General features: G+C 39.4%; 1 protein-coding gene across 1 annotated transcript in view; it reads left to right on the top strand.

The window, feature by feature from the left end:
* Positions 1 to 18,771, top strand: part of NEB (nebulin) — a 195,069-nt gene that overhangs the window by 41,771 nt on the left and 134,527 nt on the right. The window contains exons 35-46 of the mRNA XM_075117652.1: positions 193 to 504; positions 1,910 to 2,116; positions 3,565 to 3,669; positions 4,706 to 4,813; positions 6,354 to 6,665; positions 6,810 to 7,016; positions 7,651 to 7,755; positions 14,459 to 14,566; positions 15,488 to 15,799; positions 16,028 to 16,231; positions 16,811 to 16,915; positions 17,912 to 18,019. Of these exons, the coding sequence (XP_074973753.1) occupies positions 193 to 504; positions 1,910 to 2,116; positions 3,565 to 3,669; positions 4,706 to 4,813; positions 6,354 to 6,665; positions 6,810 to 7,016; positions 7,651 to 7,755; positions 14,459 to 14,566; positions 15,488 to 15,799; positions 16,028 to 16,231; positions 16,811 to 16,915; positions 17,912 to 18,019 (2,193 nt within the window). The remainder of the gene's footprint in view (positions 1 to 192; positions 505 to 1,909; positions 2,117 to 3,564; positions 3,670 to 4,705; positions 4,814 to 6,353; positions 6,666 to 6,809; positions 7,017 to 7,650; positions 7,756 to 14,458; positions 14,567 to 15,487; positions 15,800 to 16,027; positions 16,232 to 16,810; positions 16,916 to 17,911; positions 18,020 to 18,771) is intronic.

Here is an 18,771-nt window from a genome sequence, read left to right as displayed (position 1 = left end):
GTTACTTATCTGCTTAAACATATGCTTAAGTGCTTTGGTGGATCAGGGCCGTGGTGTTCAAAACGTTGCAGGGTTAAGCCCTCTGTGATAAGTCAAACCGAATGTTTTATACCTTTTTAAAAATAAATGCATGCTTAATAATGCATTCTTCTGTATTGAGTTTACCCTGATATGTTTATTTTCTGCTTTCAGTACAAATACAAACTAGCTTATGAACAGGCAAGAGGAAAGCATATTGGGTTCCGTAGCCTTGAAGATGATCCCAAGCTGGTGCACTTCATGAAGGTGGCTAAGATGCAGTCTGATCGTGAATATAAAAAGGACTATGAGAAGTCAAAGACGAGATTCCACACCCCAGTTGATATGTTCAGTGTAGTGGCAGCCAAGAAAGCACAGGAAGTGGCTACCAATACAAACTACAAGCATCTGATCCACCATTACAATGTTTTGCCTGATGCTATGAATCTTGAATTAGCCAAAAACATGATGCAGATACAGAGTGACGTAAGTGAAAGACTCTACAACCTTTGTGTTACCAATTAAGAAATATTTAGTTTATGGATAAATACCATAGGTTAAATCCTAGAGTTTTATAGATAAGCCAGTGCAATTGTATATTAAAACGTAGCAAGTATAAAAGAGCAGTCCATCAGTAATATGCACATTGTATTTCTTAGAATAATCTGAAATATTAAACTAAACTAGTTTATAAAGAATTTAGATGGGATCAGATGGCAAGTCTGCCCACTTTGTTTATATGCTTGTCACGTGTTTATAGCTTACAAGTCCCATTTGACTCAAGGAGTAATACTTGTGTGCAGCCCAAGCCAAGGAAAGCTTCACTAACAGAATCATCATACATTTTCCAAGAAATTATCCTTTCAGAAATTAGGGGAACCAAAGTTAGGCCCTATTGTGCCTCAGAGGGCTGTCTCCAATGTATAGTGCTACTTGGGGATACTCCTGAGGTGATGGAGCTTACACACTGTTTCCCAAGGCTTTGCCTAAAGACACAGTCTAGCCCCTTTTACTGAGAGGGGCTGATCCTGCCACCCCATTTGTGTATGCTGTAGCTTCACAGAAGTAATTGGGATTGGAATTTTATATGGAATGTGTAGGAATATAGGCTCACATTAGATCTGGGTGAATGATGGTTTTAATTTGAGTTGGGATATTAATGTGAACAAGAGGCCCAAAGCATGGAATAAAAAAGAATGAAACCATGAGGAAAATTAGTTGTCGTGTTAAACTTGTAGTGACCCTTCAAACGACCAGTGTTATCTTATTCAAGGATTGGGCTAAAGAAATAGAAAGAAAACATAGTTATTGGTTATCATGTGCAGTAAACAATTGGCTGTATGAAAACCGCCTTCATCTGACCTTAGCTAAGGTCTGATAATTGGCAATGACATCACTTGCTTGTTAAAAGGGTATAAAAAAGTAAACTCTTAAAGACTACATTGCTAATACCTGCCTGAAGTTAACCAATATGAATCTGAACATCCTTGGCTTTAGCCCGTTTGTAAGTATCTTGATCAAATGTTTATAAACGTTTTGTTACTGTTTGGATGTAGTAAATTGCTTATTAGTTAGGCTTTTAGGCAAGTTTAGAACAATTGTATAAATACCATTCGGCATTTGGATTTAATAAAGGAATTTATGACTAAATTAGTGTTGTGGCAATACCCTTCATAAGTAATAATTCCAACAGAATGCAAGAATGGGCCTTAATAAAACACACAGCACTGCTGTAAAAGGATGTAAACTTTGGATACACAAAAATATTCCATTGTATTCATTTAAATGTGCATATGTTCAAAAACTCAAAGAAACACTAAACTTACTAACAAGTAGAAGGTAACCCAGAATTTTTCATGCATCAGGCTGATTTATTTCCTTCTCCTTACAGAATCAATACAAAGCTGACTATGATGAATTTCTGAAGGGTATGGGATGGATGCCAGTAGGCTCTCTGGAAGCTGAGAAGAATAAGAAAGCTATGGAAATTATAAGTGAGAAGAAATATCGCCAGCACCCAGACAAACTGAAGTATTCCAGTCTGATGGATTCTATGAACATGGTTCTAGCGACAAATAATGCAAAAATCATGGACAAAGTATGAAAATATTTGTCACAGTTCAGTTATGCATGCAGTGATAAAAAGACAAATTGGAGAGTTGTGTGAGCAAGTCTTTTTGAAATGATCAGTTCTGGCCACAGATGAAATATGCTGGATTCTCATTAACTTTATCCCCATAGGCCTTGACACAACCAAGGAAAAGCTGGCCACAATATGCTAAGAAATTCAGAAGGGAGCAGATCTGAGGATTCCTTTTTGTTAGCACACCATGCTCACTGCAAGATGAAAGGTCAAATTTTCAAAAGCGCCAAAATGTCTTAGGAGCCCAAGTCCCAGTTCTAAAAGTACCTAAGTCAGTTTTGAAAATGGGACTTAGGCTCCTGAGTCACTTTGGCAGTTCTGAATAGTTTACCTGAATTATGTTACTGTGATCAGAAGCCACCGTGTAATATGAACGTACTTTATAGTTACAGTTTAACTTTTCACTGCTGATTCACGTACTGAGCAGCCATCATCCATTTAATAGAAATCAGCTCAGTACTAGAATGCCCTGTAATAGGTGTGGGACAAAATTAAATGGATCCTGGATCCACCAGTGTTTTAGGCCATCACACAGGCTCTTCTTAGACCCAGTTCCTCGGAATGAGCTCTTATCTACCTACTACTGAGATCTTGCCATTACTCTTAAGTTAGGTAGCCGAGTCAGCGTGCCTCCTGACGGCTGTCAGCAATGAGCTGTGTGCAGAGCTATTGCATAACACTCTGACACTGAATAGCTTCTTTCTCTGGGTACAGAACCTGAGGATTCTGCTGGACTCTGTCACTAGATATGTTTGAACACATTTAGGAGGTTTCAGAGTAACAGCCGTGTTAGGCTGTATTCGCAAAAAGCAAAGGAGTACTTGTGGCACCTTAGAGACTAACCAATTTGGTGCCACAAGTACTCCTTTTTTTTCTACATTTAGGAGGTTAATCCTTCCTAGATGCACCAGGTATGGTCAGTAACTGTCAAGCAGGTATGTACTATGAGACTGATTCTTCTCTTCACTTATATACCAGTATAACTCCATTGACTCCAATGGAATTATTCTTGATTCACTATGCTGTAACTGAGAAGAGGATCAGGTGTGTTTGGGGCATTTTTTTTAGCATGTCAGCAAACTTTGTCAGGTCCCATCACACAGGAGAGTTTATAATCCTGTAGTGTTAGGAAACCTCAGACTCAAATCTCTCATGTTTTGCTTTATCCTGCAGAGAGAAAGTAACTAGACATTACACTACAGCTGCATTCTCAAAATAATTAAAAAGAAGTAACATTTTAAATTAAAGGCCAAGTTCTGTCCTTGGATTCATACAGTGTGATGTGCATGCATTCTGGGGACCTAGTTGGCCCTTATAAAGAAAATGACTGTGATAATAATGTGCTATATTTGATTTCTCTGTTGAGATTGTAATTTGACTTCTTTTTTTATTCGCTCTTCCAGCACCGGTACACACAAGCATGGGAAGCTGACAAGACAAAAGTTCACATCATGCCAGATATTCCAGAGATTGCTTTGGCAAAAGCAAATGCATATAACATAAGCGATGTAAGTACTGCTACTCAGACTGGTTAATTGGCACTATCTTGCAGTTATCTAGTATTAGGAGTAATTAAAATGACAGTACAGGAGAACCTCGTTTATTCACCCTTCACTAATCCATAGTAATTTGCACTCAGCGAAGATTCCATAGCAGAAGCTATAATGAGTTGCCGCAGTGAAAAACAAAATATACAGCAGAATATTTAGGGTACATTATGAAATATTAACATAAATAATTAAAACGGGATTTGTAATTGTTAAAATAATAGTTTGGGTATCCTTGATTTTTTTTTTTGTTTTTCCTCCCTAATTTATAAAATTTAGCGCATAAGCCACGACAGTCTCCATTTTTCATGCAAATTCGCATGCCTCTACTGTATGTAATAGGCAACATTATGGGCCAGTTTCAACCTCGGACATCTAAATTTCACTGCTAAAACCTGCACATGTAAAATGAGGAATGGCATGTATAGATACCATCTTGTAATGCTGTATCCATCTGTTGTCTCTTGCTTTATACTTAGATTGTAAGCTCTTTGGGCAAGGACCATCTTTTTGTTCTGTGTTTGCACAGCATCTGGCACAATGGGGTCCTGGTTCATTATTGGGGCTCCTAGGCAGTATGGTAATATAAATACATAAAGAAAGAAATAATGTGCACAAAAGTAGACATTTTTTATTGTATTTTTGAAATGGTGGCCTCTTCCTTATGGATGCAATTTGCACCTTCTAAATTTTCACTGATATTTTTGCCCTGGAAGAAACAAATCAGGGTCTTTTGCCCTTCTAGTTAGCTAGCTGCAGGTACAAATCAGACACTTAATGATGCAAATACTCTGCGCTTAACTTTGAAATATTGCCGCTTTGAGTGCCTGAATGCCTTAAGACACTTGTTGTATGAGAGTTAAATATATGAGGACAGAACAGTGCTACTGAAAAGTCCTTGTTTCAAATGATCACATATATGGCATAATTTATTCTGTTTTTATATGCATTTGTGCATTTTAAAAAAGGAACATTCTCTTTTTTTTCCAATTCACAGAAAATGTACAAGCATTCCTTAGAAGAGTCTAGAAGGAAAGGGTATGACCTCAGAGCTGATGCTATCTCCATTAAAGCTGCCAAAGCTTCCAGAGACATTGCTAGTGATGTGAGTTTTTGAAAGAGGAAACTGTCTATTGTCAAATATTATGAAGCATTCATTTATCGACTTGATTCCATTTTGGATGCTGATGTTATGAATTCTCTTTATTTTTTATATTGTTTATAAATGTGTTTAATAAGTATAGCTTTTGTGACATTAAATTGGCACACAGTGATCAAAGAGCAATTGCTTCATTAGGAAGATAGGGAGATACATAAGGAGTCAGTCTAGCATGGCTCTCATTCAGAAAACCAATTTTACCTGTATAGTACAAGTTGTTTGTCAAAGTGACTTTGCTGGGGCACTTTTTAAAGGTGACATTGTATATAGTAGCTGTATGCTTTAGTTTAGATATACATGTGTTACTCCTTAATTGCTGCATTATGGAGTTCAGATGTTAGCCTCACCAATATCTGAATGCAACAAAGGGCACTTTGTAATAAATTATGTTTGCTGCTAATACTACAATGGTAGGACCTGATTACTCAGCTGTTCCAAGTCTCTGTTTAGGTGACATTTACACTGAAGTCAGGGGGGCAAATCCTACAGAGAAAACCAGTACAGGGTTTCACTGTGCAAAGGTGGGGTGGGAGCACAGAACTCAGGGTCCTCACAGAGGTTCCCTGAATACCACTATTCAGGCTTTGGGTCTAGCAAGGACAAAATTAGCCTATGGAAGAGGGGAAGGGGAAGGCTTAAGGAGCTGATGCTTTGTTGATCCTCAAGTTCTTCCCCACAGCCTCAGAGTTGTAATAGACACTGCAGAGTGGATCTGCAGCTGCTTCATAGCCTGGGAGGAGGTTTCCTCCCTCCCAAACCCTCTCCAAGGAGCTTAGCAGCGCAGATCAGAGCCTGATACTGGGCCTGTGCACTCTGCTGACTAGGATTTAGGCCAATGGGAGTGTTGCTTGAGTATGGACTGAGTTTGGGTTTAAGGCTTTAATCCATTACACCGTTATTAAGAAAACAAAACTCAGAAACAGTGGGAAGCAGCTTCTAAGTTTAAAAACAATTGTTCAGTCTTGGAACTAAACATAACCACAGAGGTCATTTGATCTTCAAACTTGGGCCAAACTCCAGACCTGAGCTCAAAGTGTTAGTATAATAAAATCCAAATATTTTTCAAAGGGATGCCTCCTGCAAATTGGAACTTCCTTCGTTTCTTATCAATCTCTATCTTCTCATATTATGTGATGCCATGACAGTGAGATTCAATAACAGCTGCCCTCAGAGGCTACATGAGGCACTGCAGGTCGCAGGGCATTATGAAGAAACATTCCTTTTCATGGAAAAGATTTTTAGGATAATTCTTTTTAAAATGTCCCTCATAAAGATCAAAGAGGTAGGACCCCTGAGTTTTTTCAAGGATTAGCATCAGATTAAGTAGAAAACGCTACGAGTGCTGTGTTTGCCCCAGTGATGTTTAAATAGCATATGTCTAATGGACAAGGATTTTTCTCAGAGGAAAGGTTGATTAATTATTTTCTCAATTTGATTTGTTATAGGCAAGGTGGTTTTAAGGCCTTTTGTTTTGTTTTCTTCACAGTACAAATATAAATTAGGTTATGAAATGGATAAGGGGAAACTTGTAGGCTTCCGCAGCCTCCAGGATGATCCCAAACTAGTCCATTTTATGCAAGTGGCTAAGATGCAGTCTGATCGTGAGTACAGGAAAGCCTATGAGACCAGCAAGACCAGTTACCATACACCTGCTGATACATTAAGTATCAAGGCAGCGAAGGAGGCACAAGGTAATATAACCAACACTAACTACAAACACCTGATCCACAAATATATCCTCCTACCAGATGCAGTTAATGTGGAACTGACCAGAAACATGAATCGGATTCAAAGTAATGTAAGTTACTGTTTTTTGTTGTGAATTGGCTACTGTCTATACTGTTTTTTCAGTTGTGTATGAAGATTTTTTTTTTGAAACAAGCATTTTTCAGTTGCTGAAGTTTGTAAAATGTGGTTTTCCTTTTTGTCTTCTGTGTTACAGAATAAGTACAAAGAGGACTACAATGAATGGTATAAAGGACTTGGTTGGAGCCCTGCTGGTTCTCTGGATGTGGAGAAATCTAAGAAAGCCACAGAAATTGCAAGTGACAGGAATTACCGCCAGCACCCAAGCCTTTTCCCCTTCACAAAACAGAGCGACTCCATGGACATGGTGCTAGCAAAACACAATGCAGATGTGATGAATCAGGTGAGTGAAAATTGTGTATGTAAACGATCACTGTGTAATTCAGTATCTCTGCCTCTCTCCAACATTGCTTAAAACACATGCCTCCCTGGCAAACTTGCTTTGCCAAGATAATTAATTTCTTTTTAAGGTGTGAGAGAACAAGCCATTTGCAGATTTCTTTTACCAGATCCAAGCACCCAATTACTGGCTAAATAGTTCCTTCTCCCATTTTTCTCAGGGTTAGATCATGCCATTGTTACTTGTACAGTCTCAGTTATTCTCACTGGCATGATAGAAATGTTAATTTCTAATTCTGAGGTGTCGGAGGGGAACTATAAGCTTCCATAACAGCATTCAGAAGTCTAGCCAGTATGGGTCTCATCCTGCCCTCTTTACTAAGGAGAAACACTGTCTTTAAACAAATGACTGTGGAACAGGCTGATAGTCATTGCGAGAAATGCTCACTAAGGGCCTGATGAACTGACCTCAGTGGGAGCAAGAATGGATCCTAATTCACTTGAATTATGGATTAAGTCAGTAAAAATATATACAATCAGCAACTCCCTCTCTCTTTCTCGGTCCATAAACAAAGTACACACAGAGAGCTCTATCTATCATTCATATTAGCATATCTGGTACTCTTTTTTTCCTGTAGCATATGTACACTCAAGCTTGGGAGAAGGATAAACTTCAGCTTCATGTGATGCCAGATACACCTGATATTCTACAGGCCAGACAGAACATGGCAAATTACAGTCAGGTAAAGAGTTTTAAAATACTTTATAGTTCATTTTTGAATATATTCATTCTGTTTTCCTCAATAAAAGGTGACCTGTTATTTAAGGGTAAATATTTGTTATGAACTAGAGGAAAATGAAAAATAGATGGGACTTGGACTCCTACGTCACTTAAGAGCTTCTGAAAATTTAATCCTAAACCTCTTGCTAAACATAAATATTCACCCTGTTCAGCAAGGTGAACTCAGAAAAAGGCTTACTGCATTCTTTATACCTCCCACAGAGATGTACCGGTTCCTTCATGGCCTCAGTCAGAGCAGGTTACAAATTCCTTGTTCTAAAATTCCAAACTCACTATGTGCAGGTTTCTCAACCCATCATCATGGACCCACTGGGCACTGTGATAGTCTGTCCCTTGAAATGTTTGAGCACTCCTCTGTGCAAAACCTCACCTTCATGCTGATTTCAGTTTTGCTGCCAGAACAATAAAGTCTCCACAGCAAACTGCTGTGTTTCTATCAGCTCCCTTTGTGTCTGTCTGTCTGTCTCCCTCTCTACTGGGTTCAAATATAACATACTGGCAATGAGGAATTTATATCCCATGAATATCCTCTGTTCCCACTGCCTGAAGAAGAAATAGCAGATAATAATATACGTATAAAATGGGAAAAGTTCACCTGGAGGGACCAGATGACAGTCTGCTGCTTTTTGGTGCTGGGGCAGTGTGAGCCAGCTAGCTAGAGAGAGGGAAGTAGGCAAATAAAGACAGAACAAAGGATCTGGGTTGCAGTTACTGCTGGAGCTGTCCAAACAGAGCAGTGACGGGAATGCAAGCAGCCATTTTGGCTTACCACGTGCAAGAAGGCTTTAGCCTGCACTGAGGGTCTTCAGCCAGCGGAGGGAGCTGAAAGGAAGAATTCTGCGTTCTACAGTAAGCACACAGCGAGTAAAGGGAAATCAAGGGCAGATAGTGCACAGTTTAGAAAAGGGGGAATTTCACTGTGGCAGAGAGGATGTCCAGAAGGCATGAAGTGCAACAGTAGATCAGAGTAAAATGTCAACTTTTCTGGGCAATGTTGGTGAGTCTGATGAAAACCACAAATCATGAATGTACCTTGAATGTTTTGAGCAATTTATTGCTTGCAACACCATTCCAGACAGACAAACGGTTTCAAACTTGCTGACAGTGATGGGTCCAAAGGCATATAGACTGCTGCATCACCTGTTGTGTCCAACAGGGCCTGGAACTTCCACATATGCTGCAACAGGAACACTTTTCTCCTGTCCCGTTGATGATAGCAGAATAATACCAGTTCCATCAGTGACATCAGAGAAGTGGAGAACTGAGAGCACAGTTTGCCACTGCTCTGACTAAGTTGTTGGGGTATTGTCAGTTTGATGCCCTGTGTGACCAGTTTGTCTCTGGATTCTGTAATGACGAGATCCAGAAAAAGTTAGTGTCTATGTCAGCACTTACCTTCAAAAAGGCTGTTGAAGTAGCTATTGTCATGGATACTGCAGAGAAGGATTCTCTGGACTTCAGTGTGAACCAAGATGATCACGTCCTGCATTGGCAAGACAAAGGACCATGGGAATATAAGAAATTTACATGTGGCCATTGTGCACAAACTACACACACTGAGAAGGATTGTGAACATGCCTGGTTACCTGCAGGAAGTGCTAGAAGAAAGGACAAATTGCCATGGCCTGTTGCACAGTTCAATGACTGGCAACCCAGAGTAACCTTCAATCTAAGAAGACACCTGGGAAGACTGAACCTCAGAAAGGACAAAAGTTGGAAATTCATAATGTGGATAAAGACAAGAGTTCTAGTGACACTGATCAAGACCTAGCCCTACACATGTTATCAGAAGCTGGAGTAAAAAATGGCATCTTGGTTACTCCCTTGATTGAAGGTGTTCCTGCAAGAATGGAACTTGAAACTGGAGCTGCCATCTCACTGATTTCTGCATCTACCTATCACCAGATATTGTCACATGCTCCTCTGGAAGAAACCACCACGGTTTTGAAGCCTTATGCTGGAGAAAAGTTGGTAATAGAAGGGTTATTCCAGGTGACAGTTAAACTAGATGGACAATCAGTTGTTTTACTCTTATATGTAATCAAAGGAAAGTTATCACCATTATTTGGCAGATCTTGGCTTGAGACGCTTAAGGAAAATTGGACTGAGATCAAGGTTATCATGAAAGCACCTCAGAGTCTTCAAGAAATACTGGACAGACACTCCAAAGTCTTTGAACAAGACCTTGGACAGATGAGCAATGTGTCAGTGAAGCTCACTATTAAGTCTGATAGACAGCCAAAATATTGCAAGCCCAGAGTTGTGCCTTATACTCTGAAGTCTCTGGTAGAAGCTGATATGGAACATTTAGTGAACACTGGAGTCTTATCAGTTTCATGTTCAGACCAGTCCACAACCTTGTATTGAAGATTTGTTTTCTATTCTTAGAGGAGGACTGTGTTTCAGTAAATTGGATTTGCTCAATGCATACCTACAAATAGAGATTGATCCAACATCTCTCAAATATCTCACAATCAACATGCAAAAAGGCTTATTTTGTTGTAACAGGTTGCCTTTCAGTAGCACACTGATACTTGTCCTATCCCAGAAAGCTATGGATGAGATTCTGAAGGGACTAAACAAAGTTCAGTGCTATTTGGATGACACCCTTGTTACATGAAAGGATCCGGAGAATCATGTTCAAAATTTGGATGTTGTCTTGCAGTGTTTGGAAGGCCATGGACTGAGAGTATGTCAAGACAAATGTGAGTTTTCAAACCTTCAGTTGAATACCTTGGACAAGCAATTGATACCACAGGCTTAAGGAATCACCAGAGAAAGAGAAGGTGGTTTTTCACGCACCACTCCAGAGAATGTGTCACAGTTACATTCATTCTTAGGGCTGCTTAACTATTAATCTGCCTAATCTGGTGACAGTATTGGCACCTTTACATGAAGTGTTACAAGCAAAGAAAAAATGGAAGTGGACTCTGTGTGTGTGTGTGTGTGTGTGTGTGTGTGTTTAAGGAAGCTAAGAAACTGTTGAATTAGGCAAAGTTCTTACTCACTTTGATGCCTCACTACTATTGCAATTGGCTTGTAATGCTTCACTGTCTGGAGTATATGAGTTCTTTCCCTATATTTTTCCTGATGGCATGGAGAAACCAATTGCCTTTGCTTCACTATCGCTTACTATGCTTGAGAAGAACTATGTACAAATAGAGCAAGAAGCTCTTAGCATTATCTTCAGAATTCGGAAGTTCCATATCTATCTGTATGGTAGATATTTTTACCTTGCTGATGGATCATCTCCTGTCACCTTCAATTTTTGCACCTAAACATGGAATTCCATCATTAGTTGCTGCTCGGATGCAACGGTGGTCATTGCTACTTTCAGCTCATTCCTATACTATTCTGTTCTGTAAAGGAGTTCAGCATGGGAATGCTGATGGGCTGCCATGCCTAAGCTCCCATTAGCCCAAAGAAACATCAGATGAAATGTTTTATCTCAATTTGATGGAGAGGTTACCCATCACTAGCACAGATATCAACACAAATCCGCTAAAGGATGATGTGCTTTCTCTTGTGAAGGGAATGGTATTACAAGGAACAGTGTTAGATCATAAGAATCCCTAGTTGACATCACATCAGCGTGTTTTATATCTGAATCACAACTGCATCTTATGCAGAATAAGAGTGATCATTCCGGAATCACTTCACTCTCTGGTTTTCGAAGCTCTTTGTGATTTTGGCATTGTATGAGTGAAGGTTTGATGACAAAGATATTGAGAGGAAAGAGAAGTGCTATAGTACGTGTCAGTAAATTCAGCATGATCCTGGCCCAGCTTGTTTACACCTTTGGTGTAAACTCATGAGCCTCAGACTCATTGGACACATATTCTCATGGACTTTGCCAGACCTTTAGTCACAGTCAATGCCTATTCAAACTGGCCAGAGATTTTTAGAATGATTTCTACCACAGCTACCAAACCCATTGGACATCTCTGGATGTTTAGCCAATTTGGCTTACTAGAACAGTTGGTGATTGACAACAGACTTCAATTTTGCTCTGAAGAATTTCAGAGGTTCCTAGCTTCAAATGGAATTCAGCACATATGTTCTGCTCCATTGCATCCTGCTACAAATGGACTTGCAGACTGGTTTTACAGTCATGTAAAGCCTGCTAAAGAGCTAACAAGTCTATTTAGAGTCATCAGCAGAAACTGGACAATTTCTTCCTTGTCTACAGGAACACAACATGTGCTACTACCCAGAAGTCAACTGCAACTCTTTTCTGGAAGTGATCTTTGTGTACCTGTTGGGACCTGCTACATCCTGATGTTGCCTCCTGTGTAGCCAAATCCCAATGAATGCAAATTGATTAATGATGTGAGACTCATCATTTTTTTTCAAGTAGGAGACACAGTGTGGACTGACAACTACAATTGTGGAGTGAAATGTGTATCTGGAGAACTTGTAAAATGCACAGGACTTGTTTTGTATGTGGTAAAACTGTCTGGTGGTATTTTATGGAAATGATCTATGGATCAGTTGCAGCCTTGACAAGTACTGGAGTCTGGAGATGTTCCAGTAGGACTTTCTGTTCCTCCTTTCAAACCTCCTTCCATTACAACTCCTAATGCCAACAGTTTGGTGGAAGAAACTTTGGTACCAGATCCAGCTGATTCCTTACCCCGAACTGTTCCTGTTGTCAAGGGCACTGCAACACCCTTGTAACCATATTATCCCAAGAGAGTGTGAAAACCAGTTGTATGCCTGAAGTTATATATTGTTTAGTTAGTGAGTTATTATTCCAGAGCAGAGTAATCCCTTGCAATTTGAGAGTCTGTGGTAGTCCACCCGCAACTTTTATTTAGGTTATATAGTATTTCATGTTAGCCATGTAAATGATGATGTATATAAATTTGGGAAGTTTTTTAAAGTAGGGTGGAGAATGTGATGTTCTGCCTCTTTTAATGTTTAGCATTCCCAGTGCAAAGCCTCACCTTAGTGTTGGTTTCAGTTTTACTGCCAGAACAATAAAATCTCTGTAGCAGACAGCTGTGTTTCTTTCAGCTCCCTTTGTGTCTGTGTCTCTCCTTCTCTGCTGAGTCAAAATATAACAGGCACATAGAATACGAAGCATTTACAGTTGTTTCCACCTTTCTTTCAGACTGTCTTTCTTAATTTTCCTTCTAAATATAGGATAGTGACAGTCTGTGCTAGAGATTTTTCATAAACTAATTTGTTTTTGCTTTCTATGGATGGTTAGAGGCAGGTCTATTACCTCCAAATGCCAAGTGTTTAAATTATATGTGTATAGTTCAACTGGATTGCCTTTTTTAGAGCTACAGTACATCCTCATTAATAGGAAATTTGCAAATCCATACCCAATATTGGTAGTTACTTCAGTTCCACTCCAGTGGCCAAACTTCCCAGCAAAGTATTAGTGAGTGAGGAAGGTTGATCTGATGTTTAGGGCACTAGACGAGAAGTTGGGAAGCCTGGGTTCAAATCTCTGCCCCATCACAGACTTTCTGTGTGGTTTTGGACATCTCAATTAGCCTGTCCACCTCATTTCCCTCTATGTAAAATGGGGATAATAGCACTTTCCTACCTTACTGGGGTGTTGTGAAGATAAATACATTAAAGATTTTGAGGCATTATGATACTGGGGACTATAGAAGTATGCAAGATAGAGAATGAAGTCTCACATTACTCAGGTTTCTTGGACCTGATCCTCAGCTGGGGTAAATCAGCGTATGTTCTCTTAGATGGAGCGCCACATGACAGTGGACATCAGCTGAGGACATTGGCCTGTTAGTTTTTACAAATTATCCAACAATACAGAACATACTCGTGTGTTATGAAACTTTAGGATAAATAATCAAAACTAAACTGAACAAAGTATATTTTGGGTGTCTCATCCTTGCTTTTGGACTGTTTCATTCTCAGGGTGCATCCAGTTCTGTTAGCCTCGCAAAGAAAGAACTAACTGAACTCTGATTTTTAAATTGGTATGATAGATGGGGATCAAATTCTTTCCTGTTGTAATATCATTTAGTTCGGTAGAGTGACAAAGGGAATGAACTAATCTCTAAATATTAATGATTCCTTATGTAAGAACAAGCCCTACAAACAGATTATTTGTAATCTAGAAAGCACTTGTGAAAAAAACCTATAATGTATTAAAGACACAATCCCTAATACTGCCCCTAAAGTGTCAAATCTTGATGTCCTTACCCGAGGGTCTATTGTAGGTTTAGCCACAGCCCTGCATTAGACAGTGCAGATCACATAGCCCCAGTGAAAGTATCAGTAACTATAGGAAAACAATGCTTCCAAATGCTCCCCAGCACACAGAGGGACAGCCTGCAGGGGTGCAGTGTATGCTGTCCTGCATATCTGGCCAGTTCTGCTCTTAGGGAAAGGGCAGCCTGCTCCCTGAATGGGGCTCTTTGTGCTCTCACTTTTTGCATCCATGCAGGGCTCAGCCACAACCTGGCCCTCAATTTTCACACGCACTTTTCTCAGGCAAAGCTTTCACCTGAGTAAGGGCTGAGTTAAAATGGAGTGTAGTAGTCAGGGCTTGGATGCAATGTTTATGCAATGGGCCAGCATGTTAAAATACATGTGTTCTATTTGTATTGTTTTTACAAAGATGCAGGGGGAGTTTTGGAAAAACTATCTGTTTTCAATTTTAGAAACTGTACAAACTTGGATGGGAAGAAATGTTAAAGAAAGGCTACGACCTCACACCTGAAGCCATTTCAGTGAAAGCAGCCAAAGCTTCGAGGGACATTGCAAGTGATGTAAGTGACATTTTCAATTCGATCTGTGATGTATTTTATGCACTCAGTCACAGTCTAATAAACCTCATTGAGCCAGGTCCATCCCTGTGCTCCGAAGGTGTGCTGGCAGGGACAGAGAGCTAAGAGACCTTTTCCTCCCTGTGTAACCAGTGGGACAGAATCTCTTAGCATTGACGAGAGAGTAGGAGAGGGATTGCTCTCACATCATTGCACCATGACCCCAAGCTTGCTGTCTGCCTTCTATTTGGCATGGGATCAGCCTGCAGTACCCAGGGCTATCTGCTTTATGTTTTTAGAGCAGCAGCAAATTTTGACCCACTAACTCATCCCACCGCCCTGAGTCAATCTACCATGCAGCTGCCCATGTAGAACAGGTCTTAGGGCAGACACATGCCCAGCACTGCTCCATATCCTAACCTCAGTGCAGCGCTTGTATATAAGGACAAATGTTTGCTAATTTTTAGGGAAACATTCTGGATAGTCAGGACCCTACATTTTCCAGTGCTCACTTTTGTCCCTTGAGACACTGGATTATGTTTCTGCCTGGGAGTACCAAGCAAGCAGTCTCTCCAGATTGTAGTTAGTTGGTAATTCGTGCAGTGGAGGAGACATTCTGAGAGAAGTGCAGCCTGCTCTTCCTACGGAGTCCAAAGGCTCAATTCCTTCAGCAGCAGAGGCATTCCTAAGACACTAACATCAAACAAAGTTATGCACATACATCAAGGGAATATTAGACCCCTAAGTGTGAAACCATAATGATCTACTCAGCTTCTAGCATCCAAGAGAGCAAAAAGTTCAAGTTTGCTTGTGAGTCTAACTGCCAGCATACATGGCATCCTGGTGAATGTATCTGATAAGCTGTTATTTCCCCATTTTCTCATTCTTACCCTAATTTGAGTACCACAATCTTTATGATTTTAGTACAAGTATAAAGAAGGTTACCGCAAGCAGCTGGGACATCACATTGGATTCCGCAGCCTACAGGATGATCCCAAACTTGTGTTGTCTATGAATGTAGCCAAGATGCAGAGCGAGAGGGAGTACAAGAAAGATTTTGAGAAGTGGAAGACCAAGTTTAACATGCCCGTGGATATGTTGGGCTTCCTACTGGCTAAGAAGTGCCAGTCGTTGGTTAGTGATGTAGACTACAGACGGATCCTACACCAGTGGACTAGTTTGTCAGACCAGACTAGCATCATCCAAGCTAAGAAAGTATATGAACTACAGAGTGATGTAAGTTTCCTTTTTACTTGATCTATTTCTTTTATATTTATGAAAGATATATTCATTATTGAAGGGAATCTGGTGTCCCTGTAGAGCAGAAATGACATTTCCTCTTGTAGTTCCAGCAATACAGATTATAGCTAAACAAGCTCTATTAATTACCAGTTAATCCTTTAATGCAGTTCATTGATGCAGACAAGAGAATGACATTCCCTGATTTCTTTGGTTCCTTAACAGAATGTATATAAGTCAGATCTTCAATGGCTTAAAGGCCTGGGGTGGATCCCATCTGGCTCTTTGGAGGCAGAAAAGAACAAGAAAGCTTCAGAAATCCTGAGTGAGAAGAAATACCGCCAGCCACCAGACACTGTTAAATTCACAAGTATCCCTGATGCCATGGACGTAGTTTTGGCAAAGTCTAATGCCAAAAATAGGAGTGATGTAAGTTTCTGAAGGCTGAACATTTAATTGAACAGATAAATGAACTTGTAATTTATTTCAAGCTCATATAATGTTAAAATTAATATAATTTGAGTCAACAGTGACTAATAGGTCTTTAAAAAAGGAATTTTCCAATTGTTGGTCATAGCCGTCTGTTTAGCAAAATGTCAGATTTCTGTGATTTTGGGCCCATTTGGCATCTTGAGTTCAGCTGTCAAGAAGTCCCAAGTGTGATTCAGGAGATTATCGTGGCTGCTCTACAGAACTTATTCAATGTTAAGCATAAATAATGTCTTTACCCATAGTTAGTCATGCTGTATATGGGACTGTTATAATGATGACTTTTTGGCCTTCCACATACAAAAGGGATGCAAAAAATTGTATTTAAATAGAACTCTAAGTGATTAATGCATTATTTTCTTCAACTATCCATCCAGTACCATTTATATCTCCCACACTTTATACTTGTGTGACAGGTTTTTGTATTGCTGTTAAAGACATAAGGTGAAGCTGAATGAAATCTGCTATTTATACAAAGGTTCTATTAGACATACTGGTTTTGTTTGTTTCTCCTTCTAGAGACTTTACAGAGAAGCTTGGGACAAGGACAAGACTCACATTCACGTCATGCCTGACACTCCTGAAATCCTTTTGGCTAAAGCAAACTTAATCAATACAAGTGATGTAAGTTTGATTCCATGCTACACTGGGTGTTCCATGAGCTTATGATTTGAAAATTCACTTCATGAATGCAGTCTAAATTGCAGTAAAGTCCTTCAGAATTTATTCTGGAACTCTTGAATTCTTACAACCTTTAACATACCCATGGTCTTTTTCCGGTAAACTTGTTATGTGGAGGGAGCCAATATGGCAGCTATTAGATTACAAGAAAAATACCAACAAAGCATGCAGCATGAGGTTGCTATCTTTAGATATGTCCATTTCATCCCTATTGCTCAAATCAACATCTTAGATACCTCTCCAATAGAATGTAATTAATCTAGCAACCTGTTGTGGGAAAATGTCTAATTGTAGTGAGTTGAATTTTTAGAATTATAGAGTACCATTTTTTGTCAAATTCTCCTTTGTCCTGGAACATAAGAAAGAAATGCCAAAAAGATTTATCACTAGTATTCAAGAGGAGAGGTCATGATAGGTTGAAAACAGACACATGGGGGGGGTCACTGTTGACCTTCTCAGAAGTCCATGTCATTGTGGTCTGCAGCAATGTTTATTAATCAGATTACATATTTAAAGTAAATGACAGTATTGGTTGCAAATGAGTTGCAACCAAAAACTTTTATTTACCTCTCCACAGTCAATCTATTGCAGTTATGCAATAATTTCCACCCTTAGTGGAAAATATTCTGTAGCAAGAATAGCACACAAAACTTTTGACTAATTTCTAGCACCAAGAAAGCCACCTCAGAGACCTAGAAATGTGCTTTTTAATTTAAAAACATGATAGCTCGGCTAGCATGCATTGGCAATTGAAAATTAGTGGTAGCCAACTCCATTTGATAAATTCACCCTTGTTTTCTGCACAATGTGAAAAATAGGAATTCAGTTCTTGAATTATGGTGTAAAATACATAGCATTTCCTTTCTCTCCAAACATCAACATTGGAATACTTTTCTGCGAAGTGTGCTTGCAGTCATTATTGAAAACTTTTCTCAACAGAAACTCTACAAGTTAGGATATGAAGAACTGAAGAAGAAAGGCTATGAGCTTCCTCCTGATGCCATATCACTCAAGTCAGCAAAGGCATCCAGAGACATTTCCAGTGAAGTAAGAGTCTTACTAAACTAAAATAACAGATAGTGTGGTTAAGCCCTATGGGGCTGAATCAGTGCTGATTGAAATCAATGGGAGTCTTTCTATTGGTGTCAGTGGGATTAGGTCTTTCTGTCTTTCAAAAAAAAAAAAAAGAAGGCATACACTGGATGTTTCAATGCAAGACTAGTCATCCAACATACATTGTGTTTGTTTTTTTCAGTCTGCTACTATATATATCACTTAAACCCAGTTTATTATTGAAATTTTGTGGGTAACATTGACATTTTATTTCATTTGAAAATTGACATCATCCATCAGTGACTTAGACTGTGCTGTGGAGTTGCATGTAATTGTTTGAAGATGAATGTTACTCACTGAAATAGAGTTTGAATTCAGATTTAATATTTCATATCAAACCTGGAATTAACCATTACATGGACTGTTATTTGCTAAGTATAACCTGGATCCCACAAACCCGTACGTGAATAGTCCCAATGAAGCACACTAAGTGCAGTGGAATTCACCGCATAAATTGGGACTACACAGATGAGGAAGGGTTTACAAAAGCTGTGAACCCTATCCTATGAAATTATAAGGGCTATATCTTGCACTATAGTGGGGTTAAGGATACTCAGCTATTTATAGGAATCAATCATCACCTCATAGGATTGGGTTCTTAGTATGTTATAATAACTAAGGAGTTTCACCAACAGTTTTTACAAAGGTAGCATTTCTAGGTTGAATCTGAAAAAGCATCAATTATT

The sequence above is a fragment of the Caretta caretta genome, chromosome 11 (genome assembly GCF_965140235.1).
Source record: "Caretta caretta isolate rCarCar2 chromosome 11, rCarCar1.hap1, whole genome shotgun sequence".
Classification (NCBI taxonomy): Eukaryota; Metazoa; Chordata; order Testudines; family Cheloniidae; genus Caretta; species Caretta caretta.
Note: the sequence above shows the minus strand (reverse complement) of the source record. Positions and strands in the feature narration are given on the sequence as shown.